The sequence below is a fragment of the Macrobrachium rosenbergii genome, chromosome 16, assembly GCF_040412425.1.
Source record: "Macrobrachium rosenbergii isolate ZJJX-2024 chromosome 16, ASM4041242v1, whole genome shotgun sequence".
Lineage (NCBI taxonomy): Eukaryota > Metazoa > Arthropoda > Malacostraca > Decapoda > Palaemonidae > Macrobrachium > Macrobrachium rosenbergii.
This window is the reverse complement of record NC_089756.1, coordinates 60870631-60889477: the sequence shown is the minus strand read 5'-3', so window position 1 is coordinate 60889477 and position 18847 is coordinate 60870631. Positions and strand designations below refer to the sequence as shown.

At 35.3% G+C, this 18847-nt stretch overlaps 1 protein-coding gene across 1 annotated transcript in view; it reads left to right on the top strand.

The window, feature by feature from the left end:
- The window catches only part of SerT (Serotonin transporter), a 419533-nt gene extending 401146 nt beyond the window's left edge, over positions 1-18387 (top strand). The window contains exons 11-14 of the mRNA XM_067119203.1: positions 1619-1764; positions 2647-2847; positions 4210-4371; positions 12026-18387. Coding sequence (XP_066975304.1) covers positions 1619-1764; positions 2647-2847; positions 4210-4371; positions 12026-12109 — 593 coding nt within the window. The 3' untranslated portion in view covers positions 12110-18387. The remainder of the gene's footprint in view (positions 1-1618; positions 1765-2646; positions 2848-4209; positions 4372-12025) is intronic.
- The last annotated feature ends 460 nt before the right edge of the window (positions 18388-18847 follow it).

Genomic DNA, 18847 nt, shown 5'->3' with positions numbered 1-18847 from the left:
AAAGTATGCGAATAGTATGGCTCTTGAGAGCCTTTCGTCTTTCGTCTGCCCTCTTGATGAAGTTTGTGTTTTTTTACCTGCTTAATTTAGGCTGGACATTTTTTTCTGTTTTGCTTGGCCTCTATTACCTTGGTGGTTGGATTGTTTTCTTACATTCAGTTTCCCCATCAATAAAAAAAATTTCAGTCATTTACTCTTGTTGCCTAATTTTGTTTTATTTTTCAGTGTTTATTGGAACTTTTTAGAGAAGCGCGTGTTCCATGAATTTTCTGTTTCTCTTATGACCAGGAAAATCTCTTGGCAATCTATTAAATGTTTTTGTATGCAAGAGTTCATTTTACAACCTGTTATTGTCCAATGGTTTATGTTCAGTCATTTCTTTTCATAACTTTGGGAAAATAACTTAATTCCGACTTTTGCTGTTAATGTTAGCAAAGACTTAATTGGTTGCCAGTGCAGAATTTAGTGACTGCAGAGTCGGTAGTAAGTAGAGTGTGAGACATCATGTTGCTCTTCCATAAAACTTGAATGAAAAATAAAAAATTAATGTTGTTAGCCATAGAAAGCTCAATGAGTTTATTCTGCAAGATTCACTGAGATTTGTTTACCCAGTGTACTGTAATCCACGTGGTCTGCAGTGCCTGAAAGAACAGGAAATTTACTTCTTCAGCCACTGATGCCACCATAAGCAATTTAAGTGGTATACACATTTTTAAAAGTGGCGCACTGTTGATGGTACTGAAGGTTCCTTGTAGCATCCTATCAGCTCCAGATGCATTGCTTTCTGCCTTTTATCTTTCATGCGTTCCTTTTTAGTCTCTCCTTGCTTAACTGCCCAGCTACCTCTCATTCAAAAATCCTTTGGGCCAGTCCTAAAGGAGTTTAGATAAGCAACTCATTGGTCTTAAATTTATTCATAATGATAATTTACGAGTCAGCCAGTGATACAGACAACCAAGTGCCACAATCTAGCTTAGGTCTGCAGACAACAAAATTTCCACTATTTTTTATTATTTAATAATAAAATTAGTGGAAATTGATGAATTCAGTAAACCTGTCTCTTGAATGAAAAATTATTTTCTGACTCATGGAAAACAAGACTAGAGAGAAATCCTTGGGCTGGTTGGGGAGGCACAGGAACGGTTATCCAGGTAAGCAGTACATATGTTGATTGGTGATTTCCTTCTTGATGGTGTTACATGCTGCCATTAAAGGTCTTTAGTAAATACAATCAGTGGATAGCAGCTTATCACAAAAATGAGATTGGTATGCTGGTTTAGAATGGACCTCAAGGAATTCACCAATACTCGTATAATGGATTGTTTGCACTGCTAGACATGGTTCCAGGGAACGTAAGCGATGGATAGTGCATGATTCTGAGAACAGCATAAATAGGAATGACTGACGTAATTATATGCATCAAATTAGATTCCAAGGATTGAACTTTTAAAGCCCTTCCAAGGGAGAAATCAGGAAACGGAGTAACTGAGATTATAGAATACCCAATAGATTTGAAAAACGCTATATGGAATGATAACTCCTCGTAAGAGAAATATTTCCTTCACTATAATTTACCAATAATACAACCCTGACCTTCATGTACATCCCATTGCTTCAGGTTTGGACAGTACCTTTGGAGGGCTGGAGGCCATGATTACGGGCCTCTGTGATGAGTACCCACGACTTCTTGGGAGGCACAGGGAAGTGTTTGTCTTCTTCCTTCTCATGTTCATCTATGTTTGCGCTCTGCCAACGACCACTTACGTAAGTTTACCATAAGTTTTGATCTGTGCACATGGTGAGTGTTCAACTGCAGATTTTTTAGAGGCTGGTGGTTTTCTTTTCTTTGTTACGTTTTCCACTGAGAAGAAAACACACATCTGGATGAGTACAAATATATACTTTATGGGTAAAATAAGAGGCTTTATGACTCCTCAGTTGAACTCCTGTTTATCTTGGTACCAGGGGCATTACATGAGGACTTGTATGGCAAGCCTTGAGGCATAAGTGTGTATTTCATTTTTTCCTCTTTCCATGGTATGCACTGAAGGTTTTCGTCTGTCTAACATAGCCTTGAGCCTCTTGAGAAATATAGCATGTTTAAAAGTACGACACACTACAGTACTTTACACCGCTAACCTTTTTGCAATATTATTTCTGTATTCTTCAGTAGTGCATCAGTTTAGTAATTACGTTCTTTATACCTTTGGTGTGGAATCTCTCTAACATTCTTCATACTGTACTTTATTACTGTATTCACCATTCTGAGGCTTTTTAATTAAATTTTTTGTAATGCGATTCAATAAGAAATCTGAAAAGAAAATGTGTGAGAAATTAATGCCATATGATTTAGTAAATTATTTATTTATTTATTTATTTATTTATTTATGTAGACAACATATTCTAGTCTAACTGTATTGCTGGTAACGTATACTATCAAGAAAATTTTTTTCCTAGTTATCGTATTATCCATTAGTTTTCAACAGAGTAACATAACGAATAGATTTGCAAAGAATAGGCTATTATATCTAATACTTTTTTGCAGCATAACCCTTTTAATTTAAAAAAAAGTACATTGTTGTAAATAACTTATGGTTGGCATTATTCTATGGTAACATACTGCTACAAATCCAACATTTTTTCTAGGGTGGAATGTATATTGTTGATCTTCTGAACATATTCGGAACGGGAAACCCAATATTGTTCATCGTTTTTGTCGAGGCAACTGCGGTGTGCTGGTGCTACGGAGCTGAAAGATTTGCCGATGATATTGAAAAGATGCTGGGATTCAGACCTGGATGCTTCTGGATAGTCTGCTGGAAATACATCTCACCCACATTCATTTTTGTAAGGAATTTCATTTGTCAATAAAGTATTATGTACTCTTTCTCTCATGCGGGCTACGTTCCTCGTTCAACTTTCTGAAGTCTGTATTGAAGGATTTCCACAGATCACTTCAGTCCCCCCCTGTTTTGCTCTCAGCCTCTAACTCGTCATTTGTTTCCTTTGGGGTCAACTTCTTTCAACCATACTTTATTCATTCCCGTAGAGCCTACAAAATTTTAGTGGTCTTATTGAGTTGCTTTAGAATAACAAAATTTAAAACGTCTTACTGTGATTATTGATCCATCTCTCTCTCTCTCTCTCTCTCTCTCTCTCTCTCTCTCTCTCTCTCTCTCTCTCTCTCTCTCTCTCTCTCTAACACACACACAGATATTCAAGATACCTGTAAATTCTTGCTTTCTTCCTGGATACAGTCCGAAGATGTTTACATTACTCTAATCATCGTCCTTCACATTTTTATGGTAGGTTTTCCGTTTTTATATTAGATTAGATGTGAAATGAGCCACTTCCTTTTGTCTGGTGCACTCCCTCCCTGTCTGAATTCCCATCTGGTTCAGGTCCTCTGCTGTGCACTTACTCCACGATTCTCTGGGTATTCCTACGGGTCCTCAAATTCCTGTTCTCATATCTAGTACTTACCTAACTGGCGAAAATCAGCGTGCAGTATAACCTCCCTGGATTTTGTATTTCATCTATATAGTAGGTCTTTTTTCATTTACATTACTCATAAATACTTTCTATTTTCTTCTGCTACCAATGTAAATCTTCAACTAAGTTGAAAAAATTTATTTTCTTCATGTCTTTCCCAACGTGATACTCACGAAGCGACTTTTACATATACCCTTTCTTAGGTAGAAGAGCCACTTTTAATGATATATATATATATATATATATATATATATATATATATATATATATATATATATATATATATATATATATATATATATATATATATATATCCAGTTTAAATGTGCCTTTGCAGCTACGATTTACCTACATCATGATGTAGAACTGAAAAAGTATTTTTTGGAATGAATGATAGCTTTGGGCTCAGAAGAAATGTATCAAGTGAAATTACCTAAATACAATACAGTATTTGTTTTTTTCATATATCTAAAAATACTAACACATTTCAGTTCATGTACAACTCCTGCTATTGCTGAGGTATTTGGTTAAACTCTTCATTCAGTAAAATTAAAAAAATAAAAAAGAAACTGACATTAACAACAAAGTTTACGGTTGTTTTGATAGTTTGTATCCTCTTCTTCATGTCTTCTTCCTTTGATAATACCGACCGAAACTGAATCAAAATTAGTGTACACTTGTTTTTTTGTCAACTAACTGACTTTTCTAATACAACAGGTGCTGTTTGTGTGGTCATTTGCTTTACAAAATGGCACAGCTGCTCTCAATCTTCCTACATGGGCTGTAGCACTTGGATGGGTCCTGACATGCTCATCCATCATATGCATCCCAATATATATTGTTTATATGTTCATTGTTACTCCTGGAACATACAGAGAGGTAAGTAATCAAGGAGAAGATAGACGAAAGATCATGAAAAGGTAATCGTGTCGAGGAAAAGCTTTTCTTTCGAAATATATTTCTTATTACATGGTGGTTGGTTCTTATTTGCATGCAATAACATTCGTGGTTACTTTCCAATGATGACTTTCAGCCTGGGGAGAGAATTATGAAATTTAAATTATAATGTCACTGGAGCATTTTAAACCGTTCATCAAATTTAGGACAAATGACCACCCACGATTTTGTGATACGTGTAGACGTGTCTACCATGAAAAATAGACCAAATTCAACGAATAGAGACAAAATCGTTCAAATGAAAATTACACCATTTTTGTTGAGTTTCGCCGTGCTAGGAATAGAACTTACCATAAAGCCGAGAGAATTACAACAATTCCTTGAAGAGGACACTTGAAGGAATTACTCAGCCTCATCTGTGGTGGACCAAATTTGCATCATCTATCTTTGGGTCAGGCTCGTCTTCCATTCCACCACTACTAACAGATGATGGTAGATTGGTTACTGGCCATAGGGAAAAGGTTGAACTGCTTCATCGCACTTTTGAAGCTAAGCAAATAGCTGAGGAGGTCCCTTTCCCTGATACTTGCCATCCTGAACCTGTTCTTACAAAATTTGCACTTCGCTCCAGGTCTGGATAATCTTGATAGCTGGGTGGAAATGATCCTGATGGTTTCTTCCCTTTGTTTTTTAAAAAAAATTTTCTAGTGTGTTGTCTCCAATGACTACCAGTTTTATAGATTTTTATGACGACATAATATTTTTGTGGATGAGCGCAAGCTTAGTAATAAAGTGCCTGTTCCAAAGAGTGGCATACCTGTATACTGCAGCACAGGCCAATCTGTATTCTCCCTGTGTTCTCCAAAGTTGCTGAAAAACTTATTTTTAAACCACTATATAAGTATGTAAAATCTAAAGGCTTGTTAGCTGATAGCTAATATGCATGCAGGAAGCAGTTAGGTACCTGCAATGCTCTTTTAGACTTGACATGCCATTTGCAGGGGAACCTTGGTAAGGGTTTTGAGTGCAGAGTAATTCAAATAGATTTTGGTGCTGCTTTCGATTTAGTAAATCACAAGGCACTTATTTATAAACTTTACATTCTTGGAGTTGGTGGATATTCTTTAGGATTACTTTAAGATTTACTCACAGGCAGGCAGCAGCGAATTGCTGTGGACGGGATCTTTAGTGAACCAAGACCTATTGTGTCTGGAGTTCCACAGGGCAGCGTTCTTGGACCACTGTTATTTTTAGTGTATACAAGTGATATGGTTGTTGGCCTGGAAAACAAGATTGTTCAGTATGCCGATGACGTAACACTTGTGAGTGTAGTAACGTCTCCACTCATGAGAAATGAAGCTGCCCTCAGCCTCAATCGGGACATAGACCGGATCAGGGAATGGTGTAGTCAGTGGGTTATGAGGCGAACTCCAGTAAAACAAAAACACTATTGATTAGCAGATATCGTACAGATTTCCCACCCCATCGTCCCCTTCAGGTGGACGGAACTTTACTGATTGAGTCTGAAGCTCTAACTATTCTAGGTGTAACTTTTCACTCATCTCACTTTTGAGGAACATCTAATGAAAGTTTCAGCAAATGCTGCATGAAAGGTAGGTATTGTTCGTAAGGCCTCATATATTTATAACAGTGATAAAATCAGTGCAACCTGTTTTAGGTCATTTGTCCTTCCTTTACTGGAGTACTGTTCTCTGGTCTGGATGTTTGCTTCTGCCAGAGATTTATCTCTTTTAGATAGAGTCGTTCGTGGTGGTAGGTTTCTGTTTCCTAATAGTAGCAGTTATGACTTGGACCATTGACGGATGGTCCTTGTTTGTCACTTTTTCATAAGTTGTATTTTAACAGTGACCTTTCACATTCACAATTGATCCCTGATCCCCTTTACCTGCCGAATGCAACCAGATTCGCCGAACACCAGCACCAATATGCAGTAAATGTGCCTCCCTGTCAAACTTCTCAGTTCCAGAGGTCCTTTATTCCTCACACCCACTGGACTGTGCAACAGTCTCCCAGAGGATGTCGCGCAGTTGGTACTTCAGAAGTTCAAGCGAAATGCAGTGCATTACTACCCTAATACTATTTTTCTTGCATTTTAATACATTTTATGTATTTATCTATTTATTAATTTTTTTTTTCTTTTTTTAAGGAGTGGGATCTCTTCTTTCTGTATTTCCCTTTACATCTTCTGTGGAAGCTTGAATTTCAAGTCAGTGGCTCCTGTGGGCTTGTTCCATATGAATAGTTTTCATCTACTGAATAATAATAATAATAATGATAATTAAGACATTGGAAAGAGGGAGTTGGAAGGGTTGGACAGCAGCATAAGGAGATCCAGAAAACAGATGAGACTCGGTACAAGGATATAAATGGTGAAATTGAGAGAAAGGGCCACAGATGAACTAAGAAGTAATATATAGAGAGGTTGCACAGCAAGATAGAGGAAAGAAAGCAGGAATAAAGGCAAGGTACAAGGCTAAAGAGTGTGTGCAGCTGTCGGCCGAAGGCCACTGTAGCACCCTTTTGCAGTGACTCCAGTGCAACGAATGATGGCAATAGGTCCCTCAGACTCAGTCTTAGGATGTCAGGGCCTCTGAGCCGAGTTTAATATTTTACTAGTCTCTTTTCTCAGCTTGCATTCTTCTATCTGGAGATGTAGATCATTTCTTTTATAACATTTTCTACACTTTTATCCCTTTTATTATTATCACAATTGATCATGCAGTTGCATCCCTATCATTATGTCTGCTATTCACAAACAATTTCATTTTACAAGTTGGCTGGGCCTGCTTTGCTATCAAAAAACTGTCAGATAAGTATGGCCAATCCTGAGTTGACATATGTTTGTGGTGAATAATAAATACTTCCATGTGGAAGTCTGCCTGATGAGTTCCTGCATCTTCTAGTTATATTATAGCGGATTTATTGGGCATATCTCTACAGTTTCAACTTGCAGTTTCTTAACCAGTAACAAGATGCATCAAGTAGCCGATTAATGGCACTTGCTGAAAGATCATGTCAAGAGGACTCTGCCCTTATAGACTTACAGTTGGAATTTAAAACATCCACAGCCTGGGAATTCACTGTCAGGGCTTTGGTCATATCCTGGTAAGAGAGCATGGTATTATATCAAATGGAATCTGGGATTAGGGCAGGTTGAAAGATATCCCGTCTCTTCTATGGCCATGTCTATCTCTAACAGTCCCTTTGCTGATGCCTTGGCTGGTGCTGGAGTAAGATCATGGAGTTTTCTTTTATTTATCCCAGTACCTCCCCAAAAGAAATCACATTCTCTGACACATCTTAGATATCTATGTTGTCTTCCAAAGCCTGGTTTTCATTACATAATGTCTTCTTCAAGAAGGATTTGTTAGGAGTTAACCAAGATCTTTTGAAAGCCGACAGTCTTCTCTTCCTCAACAATGAATAAGGGAGGTAAATGCACTACCATCCAATACTCTGAATCTAATTTGAATTTCTTGGGTAATACAAGATTGCTGCCTCCAGACAACCAACTTGCAATGTGGAATGGTGCATCTTCCATCTTTTCTATCACCTGACCAGAGCATCCAAGTTCTGCCTTTTGGCAGAACCTTATCTCCTGATGAGAACTACTGAGATCAGAATCCCAACAAATCAAGTTAATTATGGTCAGATGAACAATGTTGCTAAGATCCATGATTTTCTGATAAACCACTGTAACTTGATGAGTTTATATAAACCAATGTTCATCTTGGCTTTGTATTCAAGATTTGTTGCATGTACCACAAATGTCAAGTGGCTCAAATGATCCAGTACTACAAGTGCTGAATGTATCACTGGTGTATGACATATGTGCCAGATGTCCCAGTAGTTTCCAGTGAACCTGGAATACCCAAAAGTCTATGAATGTTGGATGTACTGTACATATATTGTTCCCACAAGCACGTGATGTGTTGTAGGGCCCCAAAGCTTTTCTTCCCTCTAGAGTTTCCATCACTCACCTTAGCAGTGCTGTACCTTGGAAGGTCTCTGCTGTTGTCTTCTGGGTAATATTTTATACCTTAGTGTTGTATCCCCATAGCCAATGAACTCTACCTTTGGTATCACTACTGTAGTCTTCTAGCCCTCCAAAAAGTTGAAGAAGGGGCTCAAAGCCTCACCAATGGCGTGGGAACCACTTTCTCACACCTACAAAAATTAAAGTAAAAACTGGATCGCATTCTAGGTTGTTTCCTTTCCTTGGTCACCTTGAACAGGTCTAGCATATGAGTATCCATACATTCCCAACAGACAAGGGTTAGAGAAAGTCTTACGGTTTATTTCCTCAACACCAAGGTCAAGGAAACCACAGGTTCGCTAGACTTGGCCTTGATTATATATACATACATACATACATACACACACACACACACACACACACACACACACATATATATATATATATATATATATATATATATATATATATATATATATATATATATATATATATATATATATATATATATATATATATATATATATATATGTGTGTGTGTGTGTGTGTGTATTTATATATATGTATATATATATATCCATATATATCCATACTGTATATGTATGTGTGTGTGTTTATGTACGTATGTATAGACATACATACATACACTTCGCAGAAGTTACAAAATTCTGACCAACTCAGGCAGTCGGGAAAAATATTGAAAAAACGGATTATGCACAACCTTTGAGAAAATGGTTATTAGCATGCTTCTAAGTGAAATTATAAATTAACAAAACTTCACTAATACTTTATCAAAAAAAAACTTCTGAAAACTAAACTTAATTAGAAAAGTAACATATACGCTGCTGGTGAACTGATAACGAGTAGGGGAGGGGGAACTGAAACAGGCAATAGTATAGGGGAACTATAATAAGAAAATAGTAATTTTATAACTTATACTTTGACACAATATCTAGGTGACTAAGATCATCCCGGTATACCAACGGGGGTTTCCTTTGTAAAACTGTTCGTTTTCACAAGCAATTATATCATTCGTAAGAGTTATTTTCTATTTTTTTGGTAGAATTGCACACATCGTCATCAATGCTCTCAGGATAGATTTCAAAGTTAGAACTTATGGAGGATAACATACTTATCTTCCTTTCCTGATGAGAATGTTATACTGGATGCGACTGTCCCTCACTTGTATGGCCAGAAATAGGACCAGAGGGGATTTTCTCCACAATATATCTAACAACCAAAGTAGGAATGGTAGTATTTGTTCTGCCTTTGAGAAACCCAGCTATATTTTGTAGTGATGAATAGGGACAACTCACCTTCATACCTTGTCATAGTTAAGACTTTACCCAATCAAGATTGTACACAGTGATCACAGTTGTCAATAGCCCACACTTTCTTAACCATTGAGAGGGTTGAAAAAATTAAGTGTTTTACTGACATCCATCAAGACTACAGGCAAGTCCATCTATACATGATTTTCTCTAGAGCTCGCAAGGTCCAGAGGTGGGCAACCTCTTGCTCGCTGGCACCCTCCTGCTCTTTGATGGTCTGACAGTGCTCTTCAGTGGAAGTGAATTTAGTGCTCGCAAGCACTGATGCAGCGCGTTTCATAATTAAACATTTATAAATAAATACCATTTCGTTAAACTGTGAGGGTGCCGGTAGACAAAAACCCCCAACACCTAACATGCCACTGAAAAGAAAAGTAAACATTTTTTTTTACTCTCAAATATACTATATGGCACATTTTCTATACAAATTGTATTTTACTCATAATGTTTTGCTCGAATATCATTGGATTTAAAATAGAAAATCTGTTTAACCAAATAAAATTATAACTACATTGGCTGTGTTTTTCTGATATCTATAACTGCATTTTCATGCAGCATTAACTCACTGTACTTCATTCTAAGAAAATGGAAAGAGATTTGCTTCCAGTAGGTCTCTTGAGAAAATAGAAAAGAAGAAACTTACAAAGAAATATGTTCTTCGTTTACATTTACAAGTTTTCGTCAACACAAAATATGACATCTGATATCAAAATTCATGTTAATCCTAAAATTTTAGTGTTTGGTGCTTGAAAGATTTAGTTATAATATAATGGCAATATAAACTATATTAATCTACTATTTAGAAATGATTACGAAAAAAGAATGTTTGTTGCTCTCGTCTTGAAAAACAAACAATAGGTTGCTCTTGATGCTTAAAAGGTTGCCCACCTCTGAATTCTTCAGCCATTTACGGAGTGCATGTGTTTGTGTTGGAAATTGCTTGTGTAGGACGAAACGTCTACACAAGTTTCATTCCACCTCAGACCTTTCCAAGATGAGGTTGACCAGCATAGTGAAAATAAAGTCCTTGTGAAGTTTGAAACCCAATTTAAGTATTAATATTTCAGTTCTTCTCCCTAGGGAAACCAGCACAGTTCCTTCGCAGAGGCCTTTTTTAACATATGTTGTTTTGCTGCTTTCTATTGTTTAAGGAATTTCTTTGTAGCTAGGACAAGGAGGGACAAGGGTTAGCTTCAAGTCATTTTAGTTCCAGGCATAGTTCTTTGGTAAAATATAATTGTGAGATATATCTCCAGACTTGGTATTTAGAACTGAATGCTTTCCCACCAGGGGCTAATTGATCACTATGTCAGAAACGCTGAGTCAAGGCCATGAATTCCTGATGTCATGAATACAATATGAATAGTTCACAACATTGATTTTATTTGTATGGTTAACTGCTAATCTAAAAATCACAAAGTAAAAATTATAGCAGAATACCTTCTGATGTAGATTTCCACCGATGAACTGTATTTTAATGGACATGATCATACTTAAGTACCCATTACTCTTACTGACATAAGCTTTTATTCTGTAGATGTCAGGTCTAGTGCTCTGTATTGCTGACTGGAAAGCTGTAATGCAAGAGAGCTCCTAACCACGTGACCAAAGAAACCTCTTTTAGGTGAACAAAATCTTTCCAATTTTCTTCTTCTGGGTAGTCATTTGTTTTCTTTTTTTTTGGCAGTTATTTGTTTAGAGGTGCTGAAGTTATACTATTTATCATAGAGATAACATGCACCTTACAACAGGAAAACAGTTAAATAATTCTGGAATGAAATTAGGAAACCAGATTTAAGTGTTTAGGAGTATCTGTTAAAGAAGCGTTGTAGCACCACACTAGGTAAACTAGGTAGATGATTACAGATTCTTAAGTCAAAGAAAATAAAAACTTTGTCCAAGAGGAAAATGAAAATAGGTCAAATCACACTGGTGCATATAAAACGGAAGTTCCGGGTTTTTCACTTGTAAAGAAGGGACAAGTTTCAAAGGTTAGAGTCATGCATCTAAAGCATAGTCTGGGTACACAGACCAAAATTAAATACAATGTATAGAGCCATGAGTTAAATTCTACCTTATTACAGAGTATATTTCGGCATATTAATCCAGTCTAAATATTGTCAAGTACAATATAGAAAGAAAGGTCTTGTGGGCTGTTTTATCACCCTTAATGAACTTTACAGAATGTCTCATGCTTTGCTCACATGAAGTTGAAAAGGAGGTTTTAGTGAATATTGAAGCTTCAGCCTGCCATTTTAAGCTAATGCCCTTTCTTTAGAGAAGTAACCACCATTTTTCTCAATTCCAGCGCATCAAGGCCATGATAAAACCAGAAGAATATGTACCACCACAGATGAGTCAGGTCAATTCTCATTACGGAACTCACGTCTGAAAAATCAGTTTGAATTATAATACACCTCTCTGAAAAAGGTCGTTTCCTCCATAGCACTCGTCACTGAAAAAGATCATTCCTTTTATAGCAGTCAAGTTTGTAAAGGCTAATATCCGTAAAATTCATTTCACATGTTGTATAGCACTTTTGTCTGGTAAATGCGAGACTTTCAGCAGTTTGCAGTCAAGGTTCTGTCGTCATCAGTTATGTACATCTAAGGTTTCTTTTTAATTCAAATCTAAAATTGCAAACGTTATCATTGTTAAAGTCTTCAGGGAATTTTGTTATGTTAAATTAGTATTAAACACATACTGTGTTTATCAGTTTTGGTAGATATAATCTTATTTATTTCTACCAAAATGCCCTGATGAAGTTTCTTGTATATCTTATGATACTGTGTTTGCATGTGTATGTATGTTATATTGAGATATGAGTACAGTATTATATGGAACGTAAATATAAAGTTACATAAATTTATAAAATATAAGCATTATGTGCTAAATATACTACATACATTTGCCCTAAATTCAGACCTATATGCTTACATACATATTTTTACATATGTATGTGTTTCAAATAAAAATTAAAAAACCCTCACTGTTGCTAACTACGATAGGCTTACTCATATTTGTATTTCATATTACTGCAAGTGTTTTGTAACATTGTTATATCTGTGCAGATAATTAGGTGTTTACAGCTGAATCAAATTGTGTTTTTACTGCAACAGGACAAACACTTCATTGTGTGTCAGCCATGTCCTCAGTAGTCCTGTGTTTAAAAGATAAAAAGAAGTATCTTTTATTGTAAATAACTTTATATATATATATATAATATATATATATAAATATATATATATATATATTGTATATAATTGGCCATTGTATAGTGAAAAACATTATTGGTAAAATGCACTTATTAAAACTGATACATATAGTATAAAACATATGGTTGTATTAATGATAAACGTACAAGTTTTGTAAGTATAGTTCAGCTTTTATGCTCATACAATGTGCACTGGGAAACCTGAATGAATGTCGAGCTGCAGAGTGAAAAACACCAAAAATACTAAAACACTAACTTTATTTCCACAAGTGTTTGTGCATATCCACGTACTGTATCTACACAAGTGTCTCGAAACACGCATAACACTTGTATGTGTGTATGTGAGTGTATTTTTGTGTTTGTGTAGTGTACTGTATATTTGTATTTGTTTGTGCAGTGTAAATTTGTAAGTGTTTTCGTTTGTATGCATGTGTGTGTATATATACATACTGATGATTTCTCAGTATTCTCATTACCTCATCTTTTTGTAGAGTTCAGTGGAATGTCTGGCAACTTTCTGGTGTACCAATATACACTCAGAAATATTGTAAAATGTTTTGTGGCTAATGTTTGCCGTAGTTTTCAAACGTGCTCTATAAATCTCTGCTGTAAAGTTGAAGTTTTACTGACTGCTCTGAAAGGCAAGCCTATAATACTTACGAAAATCATCATATCACTAGCTTACATCTACAGTACATACCACAATCTGTAGCGCTGTAATGCCATTAGCATGAATGTGAAGAAAACACAGATTAGCTATTGTATCATAATGCATTATGTCTCTGTATATAGACTCTTTCTTGTAAATGTGAGATTCTTTCCCATGGGTTATGCAGATGATCTCCTGTAGGATTTATAGTTACTTAATATATTTTCTAAGCATTTGCATAAGGAGGAGATAGAAGTTATTATGTTTCATGTAAGTAGAGTTACAGATGTCATTAGAGAGGTGGAAAGATTTTGTGATTAGGTTTAGCAACGATTCATTCTTGTCTAGGACTTTTCTGCTTTGCATGCATAGAATTTTGATGAGGTTTGTTTATGTAGTTTCATATTCTCCGCTACCTCTAGTCTACACAGAACCCAGTGCTTTTGTAAATTTAGTTTATCTGTTACTTTAAGCAAAAACTTTCATTTTCCCGTCACAGTTGTGCTCGTGTTTTTGTAGAGTACAGTAGTTGTGCAACAAACATGGAGGCACATTCTGTTCCTGTCTGCTGCTCCACATATTGAAAAGGTAATCTCAGTTTTTCTCGTTTTCTTCAGTTAGGCTTCGAGATTTCTTCTGTATGTGTACATGTCATAATTATGTGTTTAATCGGTGTGTTGTTATATGAGAAAAGAATACTCATAGTAATAGTACAATAACTGTCAAATGAACTTTATGTATGTATGTCTGTCTGTAACTGTTTGTTAAACGGGGAAAATATTTTATCACAGCAAATACAAATAAAATTATTTTGAATAATGAACTTAGATTTTTGTACAGTTATAGGTTAAGAAAAAATTATTTGTTGTATTTAGAATGTGCAATGTCCAGTGAATTATATATTAATGTTAGAGTGCGTGTGTGTGTACGTGTGTGTGAGGTATTGATAACAAAATACATTATTAGCTGAACTTTAGAAAGAGGGAGACAGTAGCTGATAGCCTAGCAGGAACACATAATAGTTATTCCTGATTTGTTAATAAGGACAAATTTTGAAATTGTTTGTAACGCAAATTGTGTAAATGTGTAAAATAATAAATGTAATCCATTATGTGATGTAGTGATAGAACTTGAAGAGATCTGGTGATGTACAAGACACGTACGTGTAAAGTTCTCTGTGCATGCACTTGGAATCAGCTACTCGGTGCAGGACGCTGTGGGATAGCTGGAATGGTAATTCATTCTAAACTCGTATCACACATTTGTTGTCTTCCGTACATACTACATAAATGGTTACAGCATATGCAGTTATTATCCGTGTGTATCATGAATTCTGTGTTGCAGATATTTACCCTAAGGGCCTTTTTCTCCTCCCTCTTAACAACAGCCATGTTAAGCTGGGTATTTAAAATGTAAGGATATTCTTTAGCAAGCTGGATGGAGTAACTTCAACAGCTACTTGTCAATTCAAATCGCAGTAAAATATGACCAATTGAATAATTCGCAGTAAGAATTACTTCGGTGTAAGTTATACTTAACCTGATGTTAGAGAGGTTTCAGTTATCAACGTGTTCAGTAGTCATGGATAACAATTTAATTAACTCTCCAATATTTCCTTTCAGTGTTTTTCCCTTGATGCAGAATTGTAAAAATGAACCTATTTCCTTTATTTTTTTGTCAATGGAAATCATTTCTATGTGGTATTTTTAATCAACTACAAAGGCACGGGTTGGATAATCCTTGGAAAATTCTAAAGAATCAACAGTCTGATACTATTCTTCATCCCAAAATAAATTCTAAAAACAGATGACCTTAGTATTGTAATAACAATGAAAGAGCTTGAACCTATGGCACATTTTAGTCACGGTTGCTCTCATAACAGTGCACAATAAGTTTCCATACCACTTCTTCAAATTCCCTAATCACATATTTGCACTTGCACTAAAATTTCTTCTGTTAACAGTCACAAGGGCCATTTAAAGCAATGGTTGTAATGGTCTTATAAATATTATGCAATTAAATGAAAGTGCCCATGAGTATAGAACTAATAAATGTTGTAAATGTCGGGTCAATGCCGTCTCTTGCTCCCCTCCCATTGAAACTCCAAAAATATAAGGACATTTACACAAACAATGCTTGATAATTAATTTGACATTCTAACTACAGTGTTCCTTGCCTACCAGTAACGGTTGAACTTTAATCAGTGCATAAAGTAACACTATTTCTCACCACCCACACTCAATGTATGTTAGGCATCTGTAATCATCATATTTACTTTCAGCAGCTCAGAATTATTCCACTTTAATTCATGACGGATTTATTTTGTTGATTTTTATATTTCGTTTTCTGTTGGCAATCTTCAATGAAAATTTTCGGCATACGATATCTATACTTTACGAGTACGCAATTTGCAGAGAGCAAATATCAATTTTACTCTCGAAGGCATATTTAAGCCAAAATAACATTATGACAGGAGGTAGCACGCTCGAAGAGATGTCCTGATAATTCGTGGAGCTTACTCATGGATAGCATAGTTTTAAAGCCCACAACCAGTTTCGTATGGAGTAAACAGAGTTAATAAGGTTAGTCTGGAAATTCTACCTAGTTTCTTGTAGACTGTTGGACGTATTTACTGGAAAAGTAATTAAGTTCTCATTGCCTTAAAACTGTTAATATATGGTATAGAAATTTGGCTTAATCTTTAAAATTTTCAGTCGGCCCAATTATTGTTATTCTTTTTATCAAATATGCCAGCAATGTGATTCGAGACCATTATTTCAATGGTCAAGTTAAGCGAGCTATGGAAACAATTTCCAAATTTCTAAAAATGCAAATGGAAATTTCAATTTCAACATCTAAAGCTCTGAGCACAGGCTTTGTTAAACTAGAGAATGATAACAATGACAGACTGAACATTTTCTTATCAAAATATTTCACAGCAGAATTTACAAACATTGAATTATTTACACTCTAATCAAGATTTCTTCGTATCAAAATATATAAAAGGGGATTTAAAAAATCCTTAACTTTTCTGAATATGCATATACTGAGGCTAATGCTGCACACTACTTAATGAGATGCTGTTTATATGCGATTAGAATTTAGGCGATAGTCGAAGAACACCAACAGTGTGTGCCACCTCTTTATGTACAGATAGCTACCGCATTTTATTTCTTCATTAATTTAGTTAGCATTGGTTTTTAAAAATAAAGTCATGATGATAAAGATGAATTATCCCAAAGGTTGTGCAAGTGCCGTTTGATGTTGATGTCTTAAACTACAGGTGATAAATGTGTGTGATATCAATATATGTATCTGCACTTGTCTCTTTGCAACTGAAATGAACTATTTCCCCTTGTCATTTACTTTTATAAGGCATGGATAGTTATTTTAACCTCACTGCGGATGGAAAGTGTAAAGTTCACCAATTCTTATTGATTTTACAAAAAAAAAACTTATCAAACCGTAATGGGTACATGACGTCCCTTGAAAGTTAATGTTATGTAAAAAAAAATGACTGCTTGAATGTTGTTCCACCTATAGCGAAAGTCAAACATTATCAGTATGTAATGACATAAAGCCAAGATTGAAACACTTACGAAACGCTGCTGTCGTAGTCGATGCTTATCCCAGGTTTCGTAATTTTATACTTATGGTTACAAGTAGTGAATCTGTAGAAGCAGTGTCCTGTCTCAGCTGGTTTTGTCCTTTTTTAGTCGCCTCCTCATCTTTGTCAGGTTGCCTGCAGGAGGGTAACAGTGCAGCTGTAGTTCTGTATAGTCCTTATAGCCAAAAATTGGCCGGAGTTCGAAATAAGATGAGGTAGAAACATTCTGATGATTTAAAAATGGTTGGATAATAATACATGTTAAGCAGATGAGTTCTTACGTGAAAATCAAAAGAAGAATGTATATGACAGAGTCTATACAGATTCACAAGATCTATGTAAGATTAAAATGATAACCTCTTAGCAAAATCCAGTAGTGTATAATGTTACTGTTCTAACTTTCATATGTAAATATAGTTCACTGATTACCTCTCAACTCAGTGTTTGAGACTGCTATCAGATTTTGTCTTACGAATGACAAAAACATAACTAGTTTCTAAAGTAAAAGCTAGCCTAATTCCAAGAGCATTTATTGCTATCAACAAACATTTGACACCATAAGTGTTTCAGTTACCCAACACGCCATGATCACTTGGCTTTAAATTTTACTGCTAAATTTGGCAAATTTCGTGAAGAAAGTTTCAGTTTTATATGTTTCTGAACTAATCAAACAAAGTCAGATGAATTTTACATGTCTTGATCAATAGTTATCCCTGATTGCTCTAAATATTGTCTATGTTTTCTAGACAACATCCTATTTAAAAATCGGTGTGAATTCTGACAGCTAGCTTATTCCAATGCAAAGTATCCTGTCTGAATGTGAAGTCAATAATGAAATTTTTAATGTCTTTTTCTCTTGTATTCTAAACCTCCTCTCTTTTTTTAATGATATTTTAAAGTCAGTCTCCTCCTTTTAAACTCAGTGAGTTTTGCCCATCCAAGTTTGCATTCTTTTTCCGGGCATAGAAATTGATTCTAGATTACTAATGGAAGGTCTGGTAGTTACAATTACATATAATTGTACCACCACATCAATGTTATGTTCTCAGAAACTAAACATTAAAGACAAACGTATTAGCCAAAAGTAGATGAGAATGAGAAGCATAACAGTGAAAAAATAAATAACGACTGTAACCTGTTTCCCTGTGTGTTCAGATGGAATCTTATGGTTAGCCAAATATATGACATTACAGTCTGAAATATAGTTTCATTTATAGACCCTGTAAAACCTTTCACAAATGTATTTTGCTGATTACCTCATTTATGCAAACTGATTGTAGTTTTTTTTCTCATATGCTTACTACAATGACCTGCATTTCTATGTCTATAGTATTTGGAAAGTATTGTCTTAAAATGCTCATTATAATAATTCCTTGAATTGCATCAGTTTTTAAAGTGTCAGTATAATGCTGGTGCACATATATTTAAATATGCATATTTAATCACCATTCACCCGAATCATAACAAAACGATACCATCCTAATCACAATAGTGTCGTTAAAAGTGCATTTGAGAGGAATTATGTATATACAGTTATAAAAATGTAACATGATTCATATTCTGAAACGTTTCTGGTAGAAAGAGAAAAAATAGAGGATGTTTGAAGTTTGTCGTCCATCACTAAGGTAGCGCATCTTATGAAAAAAATGAAATATGCTTT